Source organism: Thermobia domestica, chromosome 12 (genome assembly GCF_964235325.1).
Source record: "Thermobia domestica chromosome 12, izTheDome1.hap1.1, whole genome shotgun sequence".
NCBI lineage: Eukaryota > Metazoa > Arthropoda > Insecta > Zygentoma > Lepismatidae > Thermobia > Thermobia domestica.
This window is the reverse complement of record NC_137465.1, coordinates 197,136,516-197,155,626: the sequence shown is the minus strand read 5'-3', so window position 1 is coordinate 197,155,626 and position 19,111 is coordinate 197,136,516. Positions and strand designations below refer to the sequence as shown.

The window sequence follows — 19,111 nt, the reverse complement described above, 5'->3', positions numbered from 1 at the left end:
CCAAGTGATTAACTTACGGTGCAAACTTATTCTTAATTATTAATGGACCTGGCTTCCCGTATGAGATGACTTGTGTGCCCAGTGTTGTATATACGCCATGAATCAAAAGTGGTTCTCCCTTATACCACACGTTAGTTCGATCCTAACTTACCTCAGTAAACTGACTCTTTCTTCCAACGCTACGCACTTGCGCCGTGACGAGACGAATACAGTTTCGTGTATGTTGGCGATCCCACGTTGTGCCGTCAAAATTTTCTTGAAACAGGAACAGCGAAGCTGGATATTTATTGAATGTGCCCAAGACCGTACAGCTCGACAATATCATCAAAAATTTCAATTACCTCACACACTAGCCTTCAATGAATGAGGTCAAAGTATGCCAAATATGCCTTGACTGGGTATACACAATGTCAATAACGAGGAATTGCCGGAGAATGTTAGAGCGTTCCTGGAGATAATTGGACGTCAATTAGCCCAAGAGACAGAATTATCGCATACGAGCACTTCAAATTCTGAAGAAACGGTTCGGCATGAGGAAAATTACATCGACCGATGGATTCCGCATGTTTTGAAAGAAATACAGAAAGATTACAATACGACTTGTTCAAACCTACTTGGAGAGCTATGAGCGCGAAGTAAAGGCTATAGCGTATCATTGCGCTAGATGACGGTAAAATCGTACGAGCCACAATAAAAACGCCAGTCGAGTGATTGGTGTTATTATGGGTCAAATCTTCAAGTTCCTCATAACCCCAGCAATATGAAGGTTACGGTGATTCTCGTCTACAACTGTGATTATATTATCCTAACGCATACCATACCCGAAAGGCAGATCGTCAATAAGCAGTATTAGAGTTCAGTTTTTGAAGAACATAACCTAAAGCTAGCGTTCCGAAAGACGCCGTAACACTTTCTCCAGAATCCGTAATTTTGCAGCACAAGCTCAAGCATATAATGCAACTTATGGCTAATATGCTCGATGGGTGTGGGAACTGCTCTACTGTCCCCATACTCCCTAAATTTTAGTTCCTGTGACAGTGATTTTATTCTTAAGAAGAAGGAACACTTCGTGGCATTCGTTTCCAAACTGTTCCAGAGATTACTGAGGCAATAGATCACTCCACTCGAACCATCAACAAAGCAAGTTTGCTATATGTATACTACGACTTCCAAATTGCTGGAACGGGTTGTACGTAGCGCAGGTAGTTACAACGAAGGGAAGTAAAGTTTTACTGAGGTATATTTTTTGGATTAGTTGTAAATAAAGAGTCACATTTAAAAAAAAACAATAATAAATTGAAAATTATAACAATCTTTGATCCTTCTACCTCTATCAAAGTTCAAACTTTCTTAAAATCATGGCCAAGTTAAGAAAGAACTGGTCTTACTATTTCCTCTACTGTAGGATTATTTATCCCACACTCCAACATAAGTTCATTCTAGTTTCCACTCATGGGACTAAACTTTTAAGCTAAATATTTCCTTAGTAAATACACAAAATGTAATACCCACCTGTCAATGGTTTTCCTAAGAAGATAAGTTTCTGTTGAGGTACAGGAATATTAAATTCTTTCGCTGCGAGATGCTTTACATCAAGAACGGTTGAAGTTTCTGAAACCTAAAAGTCAAATAATATATTAGTAATCACATATCATTCACTTTATGAAGAAAGAAAGAAAGAAAGAAAAAGAAAAAAAAAGCAACAACCCAAAATTACTTATAAGAAGTTAATTACCAGAATTTAATTTCACACACACACATACAGTATTTTGAGACATAAAGGAATTTGATGATACACAAAGAATGAAAAAGTGCTTGACTGGATTTTGGCTCGAACCCAGAATGTTCGGCGTATTGTGCCGATGCGTTAACCACTACGCTACCCGTCCGCTCCCTAAACAACTCTTGAAGTCGGTATTCTTTTACTCAGACCAGAACTTCCTGTTTGCTTGGACAATGCAATGTCTACATTCAGAACACATCTGATGGTTGTATTATCATTAGGTTAACAAATGGAGAAAATAACTGATTTTTAACACAACAATTCCTCTATAGGTGCGAATTCAACGATTCACAAAGAGAGATAATACAATAATAATAATAATAATACAACCGTCAGAAGTATTCTGAGTGAAGGATCACCGACTTCAAGGTTGAAAGAGAGTATGGCTGTTCAGGGAGCGTAGTGATTAGCGCATCGTCACCAGTGCGCCAAAGACCCTGGATTCAAGTCCCGGCCCAGTAAGGCCCTTTTTCACTGTTTGCGTGTCATTGAATTAGAACAAGAGAATGTTTTTAGCATACTCATAGAAGAATTGGTGAGTTAAAAATCGGTTGTTTCCTCTATTTGTTAACCCTTTGACTACCAATTTTTTAAATGTGAACATTTTTTTTTTGTATGTACGACTCTAATGCGGGATATTCCTGACATCTGTATACGTTTTGGAGACCCGATGGGAGAACTTTAAAAAAAAAAATCCCAACAATGTTTGAATTATTCGCATGGGACACATGTATCCCGTTGGTAGTCAAAGGGTTAACATAAAGGAATTTAGTTATTCGATTAGTCTTTCCACTACGTAACAATGTAAATTTTCAATTGTACAGGGTGGTCCGGAAGTGGGTGTAGCCCCCTCCCTTAGTTTCAACAGTATAGTGTTAGTTATGGTATAATGTCTGTATACGGTTACCTTGAAGGCTTATGAGTCATAAACATCGGTATGATCACCATCCATGTCGTAACACAGCTGAATTCTGCGCCGTTCTCGCAGATGTTTTGCGGAGATACTCCGGAGTCACGAAGGTGAAGGCGTATTCTACAGCTGCTCGTAATTCGTGTATTGTGTGATATCGAGTGTTTCTTACTTGTTGCTTTATGAAACCCCAGAGAGCATTATCTGGTATCGTCAGATCGGGACTTCTTGGAGGCCAGGCAAAGAAAGCTGGTGAAGATGCACAACCTCTTCCAATCCAGCGGTCAGGAAACGTCTGATTCAGGTAATTGCGAACGTGAATCGCGAAGTGTGCTGGTGCTCCATCTTGCTGTATCACAGCAATGTTACCAAACAAGTAAGGGTAAAACCTAAAACCGTCAGAAAACACCAATTAGGAGTATGCCAACTTCCGGACCACGCTGTATATGTAGGTCTGCTTAATGTAACTTTTCTATTTCTTTCACTGAATGTGGCCTGATGATCTTTAATGTGTCTACTTCTAATAATAGCTATGTGTCTTACTAATTTCTCGGTTACACTGAAAGAAGCATGAAGTAAATTCCACGCCTTCAATTCAATGAGTATTTTCACAATTTTTGTTCTCTGATGGAATGAAATGGAACCACGAAACTGCATCAATTCTTTATTGAATTTACATCTTTGTACAATTCATTTGATGGATGAGCATGACCTAGATAAAAACATCAGCCAAGAAATTTTCATTACTGTAATTGCTTTCTAGCCTGTTGAACTTTTTTTTTTTTTTTTTTTTTAAATTTTTCTTGAAAACTATATATACACGAGAATCCTTCATTGACAGGTTTAGTTTTGTATTGTTGACCACGTCCAGCTCTTTAACGGTTTCCGTAGGAGTACCTACTGTTCATCTGTATGGATAATGGTGAGTAATTCTTTACTATAATATGCAAGATCTTCAATTAAAAAAGAAAATTCTAAGATAAAATTTAGAAAAAACATACAGCTCCTCGCTGCCTTCACTTACAATTGCACTGTGGTGTTAAACAAGGAACAATTATGTTGTACACCAGCACAGCGTAACTGTGAAAAATTCTCTGACCAGTTCTGCTTTCCTTCTACTTGTTAAGGCAGTGGTAACCAATCTTTTCTGAATGACAACACATTTGTCACAACATCGCGACACATTTGTTTGATATTTTTATTAATAATAACATGTATCACAATAGTGCAAGGTTATAATTTTCTGTAAAATAGTGACTGTAGTATTGAGCTGGAAGTGTTGTCTAGTATAATCAGTCTCAAAATTGATTTTAAGTAATTATCGAATGTTTCATAGTTTTTTTTTAATTCAATAATTTTGCAACACATCATACGAGACCGCGCGACATATCGGTTGGGAAGCACTGTGTTAAGATATTCTGAAATAATAAAAGTTTGATCGATCCATCAGTACCTCCCTGAAATGACAAAATACTTAAAAGACTACTGCCGCCCATATTCGTTAAATTTAAGGTAAAAATCAACATTTGCGACGATAACAGACTTGTTGAGATGAATAATTTCCATCAGAAGGATTTTCTAAACTCATAAGAGAAGCACAATATAAACACGTTGAAAATGTATCTATAGTCAACATTAAAATCGGTCATGTTTCTTTCTTGGAGAACACATGAGTTTTGTCTTTGCAACACTTCTCGGAAGAAATTCTGTAGCATATTTAACACATTGTCTGTTTGTTCCACGAGTTTTAATATGGATATTACAAAGATTGGAACACACTAATTTCAATATAATTGTCTTACACAAAATCGACTAATGGGAAATTTTGTAACATCTCTCATGAAGATGATGTTTAGAAAGTTATTTTTGTAAAGAATTTTATCATGTGAATTATATCGGTAAAGAAGAAAAAAAGAAAATATTGTTTTCGACATGAAAGAGAATACGTTGCATTAGGGTATCTCCAAGTCTTTTTCAAAGACATCTATTAAATATTAATACCTCCAAGGTCTGCAACTTTAGCAAAAACAGGTCCAGTTCCAGTTATTTCCTCAAGAGCTTGGACGATTTCGTCAAATACTTCCTTCGGAAATCTAACATCGAAATAGATGTATATATTGATTGGCTGTTTCTATGTACTCATACGTCCTCGAATCGTCACTACAAACACCTGTTTATAAGGCCCATATGCAGTTTGCATGTCAAAACTAGCTTCTGTAATTCCTTCTAAAACAAAAATGATCATCCCCAAATTTTTTTTTTTTGTTTGTTGTTGTTGTTGTTCTCCCATGTAAATTTATCATCAGTATTTGAAGAGGTTTTCGGTGCAGGTAATAATCCTCGCATCTTTCCATGCTCTATCTTTTGAGTTAACGTTATCATTACTGTCTCTAAGAAATCATCTTCTCATCCTTTACAACAGCTCTGTGTTCTGCCCAAACAGTAGTTTCATTAATTTTCTTCACCTTCTCTTCCGTAGCACAATGTTTATCTGTGTCTCTCTTGTTTGAAATATCCTACTACTTCTGCAGCCTGATGTATGCAAAGTTTCATTTTCTACCACCGTTAACCCTAGAAAGTCGGTGCTCGCATCTGCTACGTGGACAAGGAGGGGGGGAAGGTCCAATTTGCCCGCGTTGGTTTTAAGTAGCTTTCAGACTATATTTGTTCAATTTGAGTTAACGTGTTGAACTACATTTCAAAACAGGAACTCTTGAAGGAATTGTGCTTTTTATTTGTAAAAAAAATGAGCTAAATACAGTGCGTAAAACTGCTTATATATTATACCAAGTTTCTTATAATATTATGCAGAAAACCAGTATTATAACGAACACTACACAATTTCTATGAAAGCCTAAGTGTTTATATAAAGGAGAAAAGTATCATTTTAAAAAAGTAATACAAGTTTTAGATATAAAAACCAAATGAAAAGAATTTTGGGGAAAACAAAAATGGGTAGCACCTATGACCAAGGAGGAGTCAAATCGGCCCGCACAACATGAATTATATGCTTTTACACAAAAACAAGGCAGTATATTCCAGTATATATATATATAAAACGAAAATGAACCTGTCATCAAAAGAAACAATAACAAAAATAGAGAATCCTGAATACATATTCATCCATATAAACTAAGTAAAAAAGAATTCGTGGGCAAGATTGACACTCCTCCTCCTCCTTGGTCTTTCTAGGGTTAATTCCTATGTCGGTCTTCTTCCGAGTTTAAATATTTTTCTTCGAATTTTCATATAAACCGCTTTCGTATTTCTGGCTCTTCAGTGATATTATAATAAATTACAAATATTTTTTCTTATTTTAGAGAGATATTTAGAAAGTATGTACTTGTCAGTATCTCTGTATTGAAACAACAACAAATCAAAAGTAAACTCAACTCACATTAAATGTACTTTCACCTCCTTGTAAAAGTTTTACTATCAGCTTCATTGTCGTTTCTCAGGAATACAAATTTCTGTGGCATATATGTGGAAAGCTACATCCTACGGAGAAAAAATAAACAAAAACGTTAATATAAGAGACAACTGAGCATATAACTCGATATATGTTTGTATCTAGAATAAAAGAAATCCAGCATCTATCTATCTATTAAAATGCTATAATAGCAACATAAGAACCTGAGCTCCAACCTATAACCTTTGATTTCAAACCTTTGATTTGCGGTTATTTGTGATTTCACGCTTAACAGAATCAAATATTTTAAACTATGTGTACTTTAAATAAATTATTTAAGTAGACCTTTTTCATATAAAGTTTATCTTTTTAAAATTATTGTTCAAAGCCTTTGTATTTTAATAAGGCTTTTCCAAAATCAATGCAAATAAATTGTGCTGCCATCTTTGGAGTTCTTTTAAACTATATGTTTGGGGGCGTTTATATGTTTGTGGCCAATCCTTTCGACAATGAGATTTCGGAAACTACAGGCTCTAGAAAGATGACGTTTTCACTGATCGATTGCAAATGTTGTGTAGATTGTCCAGTTCTAATTGAATATTTTTTTAAAAAAACACGGCCATTATTTCTTTATTACATTTTTACGGGTACACTGGAAGTGTTGAAATTAAAAAAGAGAAAAAAAACTAAAGCATCATATCCTACACATTATACATTCCAATACCACACAATTGTATACATGAGTTGCATACCACTCAGGCGTTTGTTTCATGGCCAAATGATAATGAAAAACGAAGGATAACCGCTTCTCCACTCTTAAGTTGAATCTTTATTGTTTGGAGTGTTTTGCCCAATGAACACCATATATCACTAACATTATAATTAATTGTGTGTGTAGTATATTTGCTTATTACCTACTACATGCAAGAAGAAAGAAAACACTGATCGTACATGAATTAAAAACTCCAACCGGAAGTAGGCTCAGATCTTGTGAACGGTGCGAGATATTGAAAAAGCAATCGAAAAATCTCCCTTTTATGGTATCTCCTTGCCAATTTTTAACAAGACGTCTTTCACTTGTGTCTGTAAAGGGACATGTACAGATGTGAGGAATAACAAGGAGATTCATGCTCATATGTGAATGATGCGGTGTGTAGAGAGCGCAGGTTCAGCTAGTAGTTACATGAAAATAAGAAATAAAAGAAAAAGTACTTAACATGGTATTATCAAATCTGCACTGGAGCTTCTAGATTGTAGATAATTGAAATATAATCTCTCTCTCCGCTCTGTAGGCTTGTGAAAAGTATTGATTGATATTTCGGTCCAAATAATGGCCGAAGACTTAAAGAAGTAAATAATAATAATAATAATAATAATAATAATAATAATAATAATAATAATAATAATAATAATAATAATAAGTTAAAACATACGAGGTTGGTTTGATAAATAGCTTGATATGTTTAATAAATATCTATTTAAAAAAAAGAACATTTTTTTAAACGTAGTTTATTTCTCGACACTTTCCTTGAATTTGCCCCGTTTCTCCAGCTTCGAGATTCCTTCAAAGAAATTAGTTTCTTCGAGGCTTTCAAAATACTCGTTTACTTCCTGTATAATTCCCTTATTTGACTCAAATTTTCGTCCTGCCAGGAAAGTTTTAAGTTTCAGAAACAGATGGTAGTCCGAGGGAGATCTGGGGAATAGGCAGAGCAGTTCAAATTTTTGGTCAGTGGCATCGCTTTTTCTCTGCTCTAGAGTGAGTAAACGCGACGCTTGCGCGTTTTTTTTTTTTTTCATGCACAGTTTATTATGCAAAATGAAATAGACCCGCTAATTTGAAATGCTTGTGGCTTCTGCTGACTCGCGCATTCATATGTCGGAAAAAAAAACAAATCATGGACTTTATCAACGATTTTGGGCTCCAGGACATGACGATCTTCAATGTTCTGTCAGTCTCAAATTCATTGATCCTAAATCGAACAGTTTCATTAGAAGGACATGAGTCATCCAATGTATGTAAAGTCCTCTCATAAATCTCCTTCGATGTTTTTCCTTCCAGAAAAAAATAATTGAATCACACCACGAATTCCAATTTTATCTATTTTTCACTGTTCTCGAAACTTCTGTTCAAGTAACTGTCAGAATAACTTGAAAGCAGGGATTATTTTATTCATAGAAAGGGAACTTTATGACTACAAATACAGATGACGATAGCGCTATCTATTATTATGCGAACCAAGTTACTTATCAAACTGCTCTCGTACATTACAAGGTACAACACAAAGCCATTGTACTCAACTTATTATAATTTGTATGACAGTTGTATACAAAAAAAAAAAAAAAAAATCATTTTCTAGGTAACTACGGTCTTATATGTCATGTTATAGACTTTAATGTATCTACTCGACCATTTGATTCTGCTCTGATCCTGTTGCTTTTCATGACTTATTTCCAAAATAAAATTAGTTCACCATCATTTAAATTATTATAATCAAGATTTAACTCCTTTTTCATAATTAGAATATCTCATAGTGGTAAGTGACAAACACTTAGAAAAGCTTATATTGGAAACAAAAAAATAAACATTACGTAGTATTGCCATAACGAACAGAATTGAAGTTCGCGCAGGCTATTCGTTTAACAGTGGAGAGAACCGATAAAATTTGGTCCTGCGGCGAGCTGCAGTCGAATCAGATCTAGCTGTTTAAATATGTGTCAGATCTAGTGAGGTTTTGTATTATCTTTCATTTTGTTCTAGAGATACATGATTTTGTGCCGAACAGAGGATAGATTCCAAACATTTCCCCTTTTATAATTTGTTGTTGTTGTTGTAAGAATATATGGGAAATTTTCAATCAAGAGTTCCGAGCTTGCGTTGCACTTTTTGTTGTGTGTAATTCAAGATGTTCTCTTGTATTGTTCCAGGATATAAATGCTGGTGGATATGGAAATCCAGTAAAAAGTATTTTCTTTTAGATCACTTATAAACAGGGTTGGCAAAAACCATGGTCTCTTTCGAAAAAACCAAACAACCTTGTTTTTTTGGTTTATTTTTTTTTTTATTTTGTTTGTTTGTTTGTTTAAATGATTTCCTCTATACATTTATATTATATATGGACAGAAATAAGTTTGTCTTGCCTTAGTGTTATTATGCAATAACGGGGTTATGCTGGAAGAAGTCACATAAGCTTAAAGCGGAATCCAAACTGCTTCTCGGCTTACATCCGAGAGAAACTGTCCTCCATTTGGTCTCGAAACCGGGACTAATTGGCCACCACAATGAGTCTACCAACTCACTCACGAAGCACTCCTGATAAAAATACGTTGTACTAATCTTTACATACCTAGTTACATCATAAATACTGTCACAAAGTTTGGAGTGGCGGTATAGGCATCCGGAGTGGCACAGTGCTACCATCTGTTTATAAAGCGGAAGATGCATGTAGTGTGTGTTTGACTGTTCATGCCATACGTTGATATTGTACTGAGTTCTGATGGAGTGGGGTAATTACGAAAATAGTGTAGCAGTAACTGCACTACACAAGGTCGGGAAGACAGCAGGTGAGATTTTCAAACTCCTGAAACCCCTACGAATCAGCAAGAGATTCGTATATCGCGCCATACAGCGATACACTGAGACTGGAACGGCAGCTGACCGCGCAAGGAGTGGCAGACCACAAACGGTACAAACCCCACAGGTCCAGAAAGCAGTCGCAGCAAGAATTCGAAGAAATCCTGTTCGAACACAAAGTGTGATGGCTGCTGAGATGAACATCAGCAGAAATTCCATGTCTCGTGTGCTCAGGAGTGACCTACATCTACGGGCGTATAAGAGGCGGACTGGTCACTTTCTGACCCAAACATTAATGTCGCAGAGGGTCCTTAAATCAAAGGAGGCTGTTGCGGCGTTACGCCAACAATCTGTACAGAAAGATTCTCTACACTCACGAAAAGGTGTTCACAATTGAGCAGGCCTACAACGCCCAAAATGACCGTGTGTATGCCACGTCATCTACTGCAGCTGCTGAGGCAGCTCCAAGGGTTCAGAGGGCACATCATCCTACCTCAGTGATGGTTTGGTGAGAAGTGAGCTACTCACACAATCCAGCTGCATTTTTGCGAACAAGGTGTTAAAACATCTGCCAAGGTGTACCAGGACACAGTACTAACACCTATAGTGAAACCACTGTGTCATCATGTTCCCTGGAGAAAGATGGACCTAGCAGGATTCCGCTCCAGGCCACAAAGCGAAAACAACCCAGGACTAGCTGGCACGGAACGTCCCCGACTTCACTTCTACCGCTGATTGACCTTCTAGCAGCCCGGACCTTAACCCGTTGGACTACAAACTTTGGGCAGTCTTTCAGGCAAAGGTCTGCCATAAACGGCATCCATCTGTCGACAGTCTGAAGCAATCCTTGACCCGAGCAGTGAAAAATTTTCCCATGGACGTTCACAATGTTAAGGAAGTTCATAATGTTTACAGATACGGATCAGTTTTCCTTAATTTTTCACTTGTTTCAAGATATCGAAGAAATTAAAGAATAATATTAGACCTGCATAATTCTGTAGTAAAAGTAAAATATTCACTAAACCAGATTGGAAAAAAAGTATGTTTTTACAAACAAAAAATCATTTATTTAGTCTTAATGTCCTTATGCAACAGCAGGGTTATGAAAGATAGAATCTACAGAGGTTGTTCAGCCTACGTTTGGCCGATTTCGTTCCTTCCCTCTCCCGGACAGAATGGACTCACCCGACCTGGCTCGTGGCGTCCTGCAGTGTTGTGCACTGGCTTCTTGGGAACGGAGTTGTTTTTTCCGCGCGAACGACAATAACGCACAAAACAGGACCATTGTTGTGAGTGTTGTGTTAAATTTGTTTCCAAGTGTGTGGGCTTCCGCTCTCTGACCAAAATGCCGCCCAAACTAAGCCGGTTTTGGAAAGGTTATGTTGCGACTCTTTATGACGCCCACTTTAGTATTTCTGTCATTAGAAAACAGTGCAAGAAGAATGGTTGCAACATCAGTTTAAGTGAAATAAAAAATGTTATTATGTTTCCTGAGTTTGTAACGTACGCGAAAAGATCTTAATTTGAAAGAAATTAAATATATAGTATTGATAAGCTAAGGATGTAGTCGATAAATTTTGCCAACTTTTATTAATATATTTAAGCATTGGTTTCTCTATGAAGCAACAGACATTCAAGCAAGCAGATAGGCGAGACACAATTTGGATTCGATTGGTTTGTCAGGTCTTAACGTCCTTATGAAATAGTGAAGTCATGAAGAACGGGATCTAATCCATCCGTCCCACTACTCGGTTTGTACTTGAAAGAAATTTTATGCTTTCACCAAGAATCGAACCCGGAAGCACTTGTTTACAGGGCAAAAATTAGATACAACTAATGCGGATGGTTTGAGATACGAGAAATATCACAATGAAGTTCACACGATGTGTGGCATTTTTGCTTTTAAATTCATTATTTTTTGGTAAAACGTTTCTTCAAAGAAAGAAATAAAAAAAAACGCATCTTGTTTAAACCAGCAAACCCTAAAGTAAATAATCAATGCTTCTAAGCAAATCTTCGTTCTTCCTCAGTCCATCTAACAAGGGGAAGGCAGACTTTGGTAAATGATCTTCGGGGAGGGGGGCATCTTTCGCGAGGTAGTAGTACACATTTAAAGTGTTAATATTACAAATTGTAAGAGCGCAATAGAAAGAAATAGCGGAGAAAAAGCGTCTTAAAGTTTCCGACTCGCCGCATATATGATACGACGCGTTAAGTTATCAAGTGACGGCTCAATTCTGATGCTAGGGATATTTGTTCGATCCCGGGCGATGTGAATCTGTGGTGTTTCTACGTGTGTTTCCTAGAGGCACTCCAGCATTCTCCAATATTTTCATACCACCAATTCTTTCATAATTGTTCATATTCTTAAATTATCTGTCTCCTTCAGCGTAAACGGTATAACGGTGAGACGTAACACTAAAAATTTCACTTTTCAAATGGTAGAGACGCTTTGCGTTACTGAAGTGAGCAATCTTCCCCTTTTCCTCTCACTAATCTTAATCCCAAACCATACGAGTAAATCTCTAATCTCCAACAAAACGAAGTCAGTCAAAAGAATAATCAATACCATGGAAGCATCCAGGATTTCCAACAATCAAAAGCTCATAAGGTCTCCCAGCAATGACAATCTGATAGCAACGATCTTTTGGGATATACATAATGTGCTCCTGTTGGATTTTTGAATCTCTAACCACACAGTAAGTGCTGTGGCATATACGCCAACATTCCGGAAACTGGTTACTAATGTTAAAACTATTAAAAGTACTACAGGAATTCGTATCACTGCGAAATCAACGGGTTTTCACTACCTTCACTTACGTATTTACTGTTTTCGGACTTACTCTAGCATCCCACCCGCTTTGCGCTGCCCCGTCCCAGTTAGATACAATTCATACATCTTGGTGGAAACCTAACACAGGTAGGTTTGTATTTTACTGTATTGTAGCTTTTATGGCATATGTTCGGTCAGTGTATTTGTACAAAATCGTGAAAGAATTATGATTTTTCAACAATTACTTCTGATCTTTCCGCCGAACCTTACTAATGCTGAGGCAAGATACTGTCATACCGCCCGCGTAAATCTTCTGGAAAACAATAACGACGAAATTAGTGAGTTACAATTTCTCGACAATTAGTTAGACTGGTGTGCGTAAACTTGACCCACACGTCCAATTTTCGGTGCACGTGTAGTTTTGGCACCACATTTTGGAAGATTTACAGGTAAAATTCAATACTTTGCATGCAAAGACATATTTTTAAGAAACAAATTTCTGCAGGCGACAGAACTACATAAAAAATAATAATAATAATAATACAGGTGCACTTTAGGTTCACAAGTATAAGGGTACTAGTCTAAAATCATTACAAGTGTTTTACGACGGATACAATAAGCGAGTGTACGTATAAAAGATGGCTCTATTAGATGCTATTTTCCACCTTCCGCATATTTCTGCACAGTTTACAGAACCCAGGGTTTGAAAAAACCCGGATATTAAAAAAAAAAAACACCTGGGCCGATGTGATTTTTGGGTTTAATTGGTTTTTTTTTTCGAAATATTTCAATGTCTTTGAGGTAAAAATTAAAATATGATTTACATATCAAGATTGTCATTGTCACAACTTGCAACAATTTTCTATTCACTGCTGTTTTGAAAAATGGCCTCCATTTTGAAATTTTATACTGGATAGTCGAAAAAATCTGTACATCAAATTTAGTATGTCGTGTGCTTCTACCCTCAAAATTTCAACTTGAAAAGTCCGAAAACTGCAACCTGTAGCATGGTTACCCGCTATTTTGAATAATGGCCGCCAAAATATATACAGCTAATTTAATCTCTCGTGCTTCTACTTTGAAAATTTTAACTTGAAAGACCGAAAAATGTCCTTTGCAGCGTGGATATCCGCTATTAAAAAAAAAAAAAAGAAAGAAAGAAAGAAATAAAAGGGCGCCATTTTGTAATTTTACGTTGGTATTCCGAAAAAATCTATACAGAAAATTTAGTGTCTCCAGCTTGTATCCTGAAAGTTAAAACAACAAAAGTTGAACATTGTGTGGTACAGGAGTCTGTGAAGTTCGCCAAATATGAATACCAAATAGCTAAGACACAATTCATCAAAATGTCTTATATGAAATAAATATTCTTCAACTAAAATAAATTATTTTATTGTTGAAGTTCACTTTCGATGCTTTGTGCGTTCAATTACGGGAATTTCCCGAGCACTTGTTGGAAGACGGTTCTTATGTGAAAATTAATTTAAAACAATTAACAAAGATAGGTCTATAATTCATATGTTATTAAAGCAAATGTTCTAAAATGTCATAAATGAAATTAAATATCTTCCAGCGTAAAAGAAATAGTTTTATTGTTGAAGTATTCACTTCCGATGCCTTGTCGGTTTAATTGCGGGGATTTCCCGAACACCTCTTTCACGACGGATTTTCCTTGAAAATGCAGCTTCCTTTACTGTGCATCGAAACTTCCCTTAATACTGAAGTTTGAATTCAGCACTGAAAATAGTAAGCGTTACGTAGTCTTGGGAGCTCAGAGCATTAAGCTTCTTAATTTTGACAAGAATTTTTACGCTATTGCTGGTGTTGATTCTATAGAATGCTTATTTGAAGGGTAGCAACAAATGACTGAACTTAACTGTTGTTGGAAAACCAAATTTTACTGAATACTTTTGTTATCGTGAAAGGTAAGAAATAATACTAATAGTTTTACTAATGTATTTACATATTTACTGTTAGTACCGGCACCTTTGCTCTTAAACCTGTCAACCTATGAGGGATAACGTCCCTCGGCGGCACCGAGTCAGGAAGCACACTATTCACGGAAAGTATTTTCTAAAGTACAAAATGGCTTATTTTACTTCAAATAGCCTATAAGCATAATCCACACATTAATTTGCTCTATAATTATCTCAAGCTGAGTTTTTTAAATTCATTCATTTAGTGCATACTATTTATTGATTTTAGGAAGGCTTACGACTCGGTTAGGAGAGAAACATTATACAACGTTCTTCCAGAACTTGGAATACCGAGAAAGCTAATTAGATTAATTAAGATATGTTTAAGTGAATCCCAAAGTAAAGTCCGGGTAGGGAAATTTTTGTCCACGAGCTTCCACGTCGAAAATGGCCTGAAACAAGGAGATGCGTTGTCGCCATTATTATTTAACTTTGTGCTGGAATACGCCATAAGGAAGATCAAAGATAGCAACCAGGGCCTAGAGTTGAACGGCATTCACCAGGTTATGGCATATGCTGATGATGTAAATTTAATAGGGGATGATAGGAGAACAGTAGAAATAAATGCAGAGATCTTGTTAAACGCTTGCAGGGACATGGGTTTAGAAGTAAATGCAGAGAAAACTAAATACATGGAAGTGCGTCGGGACCGTAATACTGAAAATTGTGGAGGCGTTAAAATATTAAATAATACTTTTGATAAAGTGGATACTTTCAAATATTTAGGATCAATATTAACAGACGAGAATCATATTCACGAAGAAATTAAATGTCGACTAAAAGCAGGGAATTCGTGTTACTATTCGGTTCAAAATCTCTTGTCGTCGCGAATTCTGTCGAGGAATTTGAAGCTTAAAATATATAAAACGATAATCATGCCTGTTGTTTTGTATGGTTGCGAAACATGGTCGCTTACTCTGAGGGAAGAACATAGACTGAAAGTATTTGAGAACAGGATCCTGAGACGAATATTCGGACCCAAGAGGAACGAGAATGGGGAATGGCGGAAGCTTCATAACGAGGAACTACATAGTTTATACGGTTTACCCAACATTGTTAGGGTCGTCAAGTCTAGGAGGCTTAGGTGGGCAGGTCATGTAGCTAGAATGGAAGAAAGTAGAAACGCTTTCAAAGTCTTGACTGGTAGACCCATAGGAAAACGACCATTAGGAAGACCTAGGCGCAGATGGGAGGATAATATTAAGATGGATCTCGCAGAGATAGGAATACAAAGTAGAAACTGGATGCAATTAGCTAAGGAGAGAAGTCAGTGGAGAGCTTTTGTGAACGCGGTACTGAACCTCCGGGTTCCATAGGCCATAGAGTTAGTTAGTTAGTTAGTGCATTCAGAACTTTATAAAGGTGTTATGTTGAATGTTGTTGACTACCTTAACATGAAAGCATACAAAATTCGCCCAAAGAAAGTTAAAAATCTGATAAAAATAACTTTCAAAGTGATCACCTTAGTTGTACCAATAATATACTAACAGAAAGGTAAAAAACCCAGGTGGGTTTCAAGGTGTTTTTTTTTTTTTTTTTTTTTTTTTTTCAGGTGGGTCGAACCCTGACAGAACCTGTATTTTATATTTACAAGTGGAGCATTATATTATGAAATCCTGCCATGTTATTGAAACTTGTATCAATTCCAAAACCCACTTCTTTCACTTCTCTCCTTTGCGCGCAAACCCACCATCAATGACCTACCTGTCCCATTCGGACACACCCGCGCCACCAGCTTCACCCTGCCTATCCCGGTTAGATAGCAGTCGTGCAGTGACCACCTAGCACAGGTTGATTTGTGTTTTTACATTGTAGTATTTATGCTACACTTCTGAAATCCATATTTACAAGGGTCGTTCAAAGTTGACCGGGATTTTCTTACATAAATAATCGATGAATAGCCGGATCATGATGAAATTTGCGGGTGACGTAATGAATTATTCTCGAGTAACTAGCACCCGGCATGACGCATTCGGCGCATGCGCAGCAGTTGCAGCCAACATAGCGGCAAGCAGTTTGTCTGTCGAGCGGCGGTAAGTAATCAAATTTCTTGTGAAGGAGAAAGCTAAACCAGCTGAGATTTTCAGAAGTATGCAAGCACAGTATGATGGACAAACGATGTCACAAAGAATAATGTACGAAAGGTGTGAACATTTTCGCAAAGGACGGGAGCTGGTGACAAATGAAGGCATGGACAAATTCGCCCGACTGCAGTCACACCAGTGAACATCGCACGTATTGAGCAAATGATTCTTGAGAACCGGTGAGTAACAGTGCGGGATATTACCGCCGCGGTGAATATCAGTGTCGGGAGTGTTGAGACAATCATTCACGACCACTTACGCTTCCGCAAAATCTGTGCAAGATGGGTTCCCTGCCAGCTGACATTTGAGCAGAAGTGGACACGCATGACAATCTGTGAACAGCTCGTGAATCGGTTTCGAGCCGAAGGTGATGAATTGTCGCAATCCATCATCACGTGTGATAAACATGCTTGCACAATTCAATTCCAGAAACGAAAAGAAGTAGCATGGATTGGGGGCATAAAGGTTCCCCGTCGCCCAAGAAAAGCAAAACGCAGGCGTCCGCTGGAAAGATCATAGCAAGTGGGTGTTATCCATGTGGATTTTCTGGACAAAGGGAGCACAATTAATACCCAGTATTACTCCACATCGTTGAGTGGTGCTGTACGAACGTCTATTCGGAAGAAAAGACCTGGGATGTTCTCTAGAAATGTCATTTTCTCCATGACAATGCCCGCCCTCACATGGCCAATGACATCAACAACTCTGACCGATATGCGCTGGGAAATCCTGCCCCTTTCCCCCTACAGTCCAGATTTAGCTATCAGTGATTATCATTTGTTTACATCCCTTGAAGACCATCTGCGACGGAAGAAATTCACGACAGATGAAACACTGCGGAAGGATGTCCTCCAGTGGCCACGACAACAACCAAGTTCTTTCTACGCCAAAGGAATCAGAGAGCTGCCACAACGATGGCAACAGTGCTCCGACGCGCACGGAGAATACTTTGAAAAACTGACATAGTTTGGTGCTTCTTGTGCAACCTGTTTCCTCTGAAGAAATAAAAGTCCTGGTCAACCTTGAACAACCCTTGTATATACAAATCGTAAAAGAATTTTAATGTTTCAACGGGTTAAGTTCCAAAGTTGGTCGTCCGTTCCTAAAACATGGCTTGTGATAATCAGGAAAATCTATATAAGCTAGTGTAAGTCATAGCTTACTAAATCTAAAAATAAATTGCAGAAAATGCGGCAAGCAAATAACTGTAAAGAAACGTGGAGAAAGTTACTTTTCAATGTAACGGCAAGGTTCTAGAACACGGTTCCCCTTCCCATTTAGTCGTAATACACACAGAAAACAACGTGCCCTGAGGAGCTCAAAACCGCCTTCTGTCGCTGACACTCGCTTGGCAATACTATGTGAATTAAATATTAATCTTTTATACAAAAAGAAACCAATTATTGCGCTTTTAGCCAAAAACTAATCGGACGACCAACTTTGGAATAAATCCAATCTTTTGGGGGACAATAGGAAGGAAATTAGTGAAAAGAATTATAATTTTTAAGTTCTTCCTGGCGTGCCTAAAGTAAATTCTTAGTGGCGTGCCTAAAGTAAACCTGTACGAAAATTTCTTACTTCCCATATTTGCAGTAAATGTATGGAACTGTCCCGAAAACAAGTAGGCCTAATTCTTGTCATTACAAGCAACATGACAAGGCATTGTTTAATAGCATCAATTCTTGTATAAATAGAACTGAATATAGCGACTTCTTTACAGTTTCGTAAATTGTGTGCACTTAGCTTCATCTCTTATTATTATTAGTGGTCTAAAGAAAACAAATGTAATGTTTAGTTTCATTTCGAGTGTATAAAGGTGTCTGTTCATACCATCTACATAAACATTCTGCAATTAACTTATGTCCTTGCTGAATACATGATGATAAAGGCCATTAAACATTCTGATTATAAATGTCAGTGACATATCACACTATACTATAATTACAGATCATATTATATAGAACTAATCAGTAATATATATTTCAATGTGTAAAATAAATCGCGTTTATACAGAGAATACGTAAACTTACAGAACTTTACCTCTGGTCCAATGTTGCCAACTCAAGTTCCAAGAAAGCAACAAACGGTCGAAATTTGCAGGAAATTTATTTAAAATCAATAAAACACCAAACAACCAATCTATAACTATATTACTGCAATTTCTGTGCTTTGTAATTAAAGAAATTTGCAGAATCTGAACGGATTGACAGAAAAAGGCAAATGCGCTTGCCAACAGAAACTATAACAGGCAAATTCCTGCTTCACTTCTTCTTCTTCAAAACCACGAACTTATGAAAACCTACATTGGACATAAATATGTAGACCACAAATCTAAATTTTCATTAGTATACCTCACAATGAAGATTTTTAAATTAAAACTAAATTGTACAAAAGTAAACGGCAATTGTACAAAAGTAAAAATCTGGAAATGTCAAAATTGGGAAAAGGTCGGGAGTATGTTTAGTACAAGGGGTCCAGAAGCTCGTAAAAAAAAAAAAAAAAAAAAAAAATACGGGAGAAATGAATGATGCAAGTAATTAGATGTAACATAACTTAACCAAATCTATCCTAACCTAACATAAACTAACGTAAGCTAACCTGA

The 19,111-nt window shown here is 36.9% G+C and overlaps 1 protein-coding gene across 3 annotated transcripts in view; it reads right to left on the bottom strand.

Moving 5' to 3' along the window:
- LOC145666923 (ubiquitin-like protein 4A) overlaps positions 1 to 18,756 on the bottom strand; it is a 28,906-nt gene extending 10,150 nt beyond the window's left edge. Inside the window, exons 1-3 of one of the 3 annotated variants that reach the window (XM_081734524.1) lie at positions 18,540 to 18,756; positions 6,091 to 6,191; positions 1,513 to 1,618 (exon numbers count right to left, since the gene is read on the bottom strand). In XM_081734524.1, the coding sequence (XP_081590650.1) occupies positions 1,513 to 1,618; positions 6,091 to 6,138 (154 nt within the window). In that variant the 5' untranslated portion in view covers positions 6,139 to 6,191; positions 18,540 to 18,756. The other 2 variants (XM_081734523.1, XM_081734525.1) reach the window with 2 other exon arrangements.
- Positions 18,757 to 19,111: the final 355 nt, after the last annotated feature.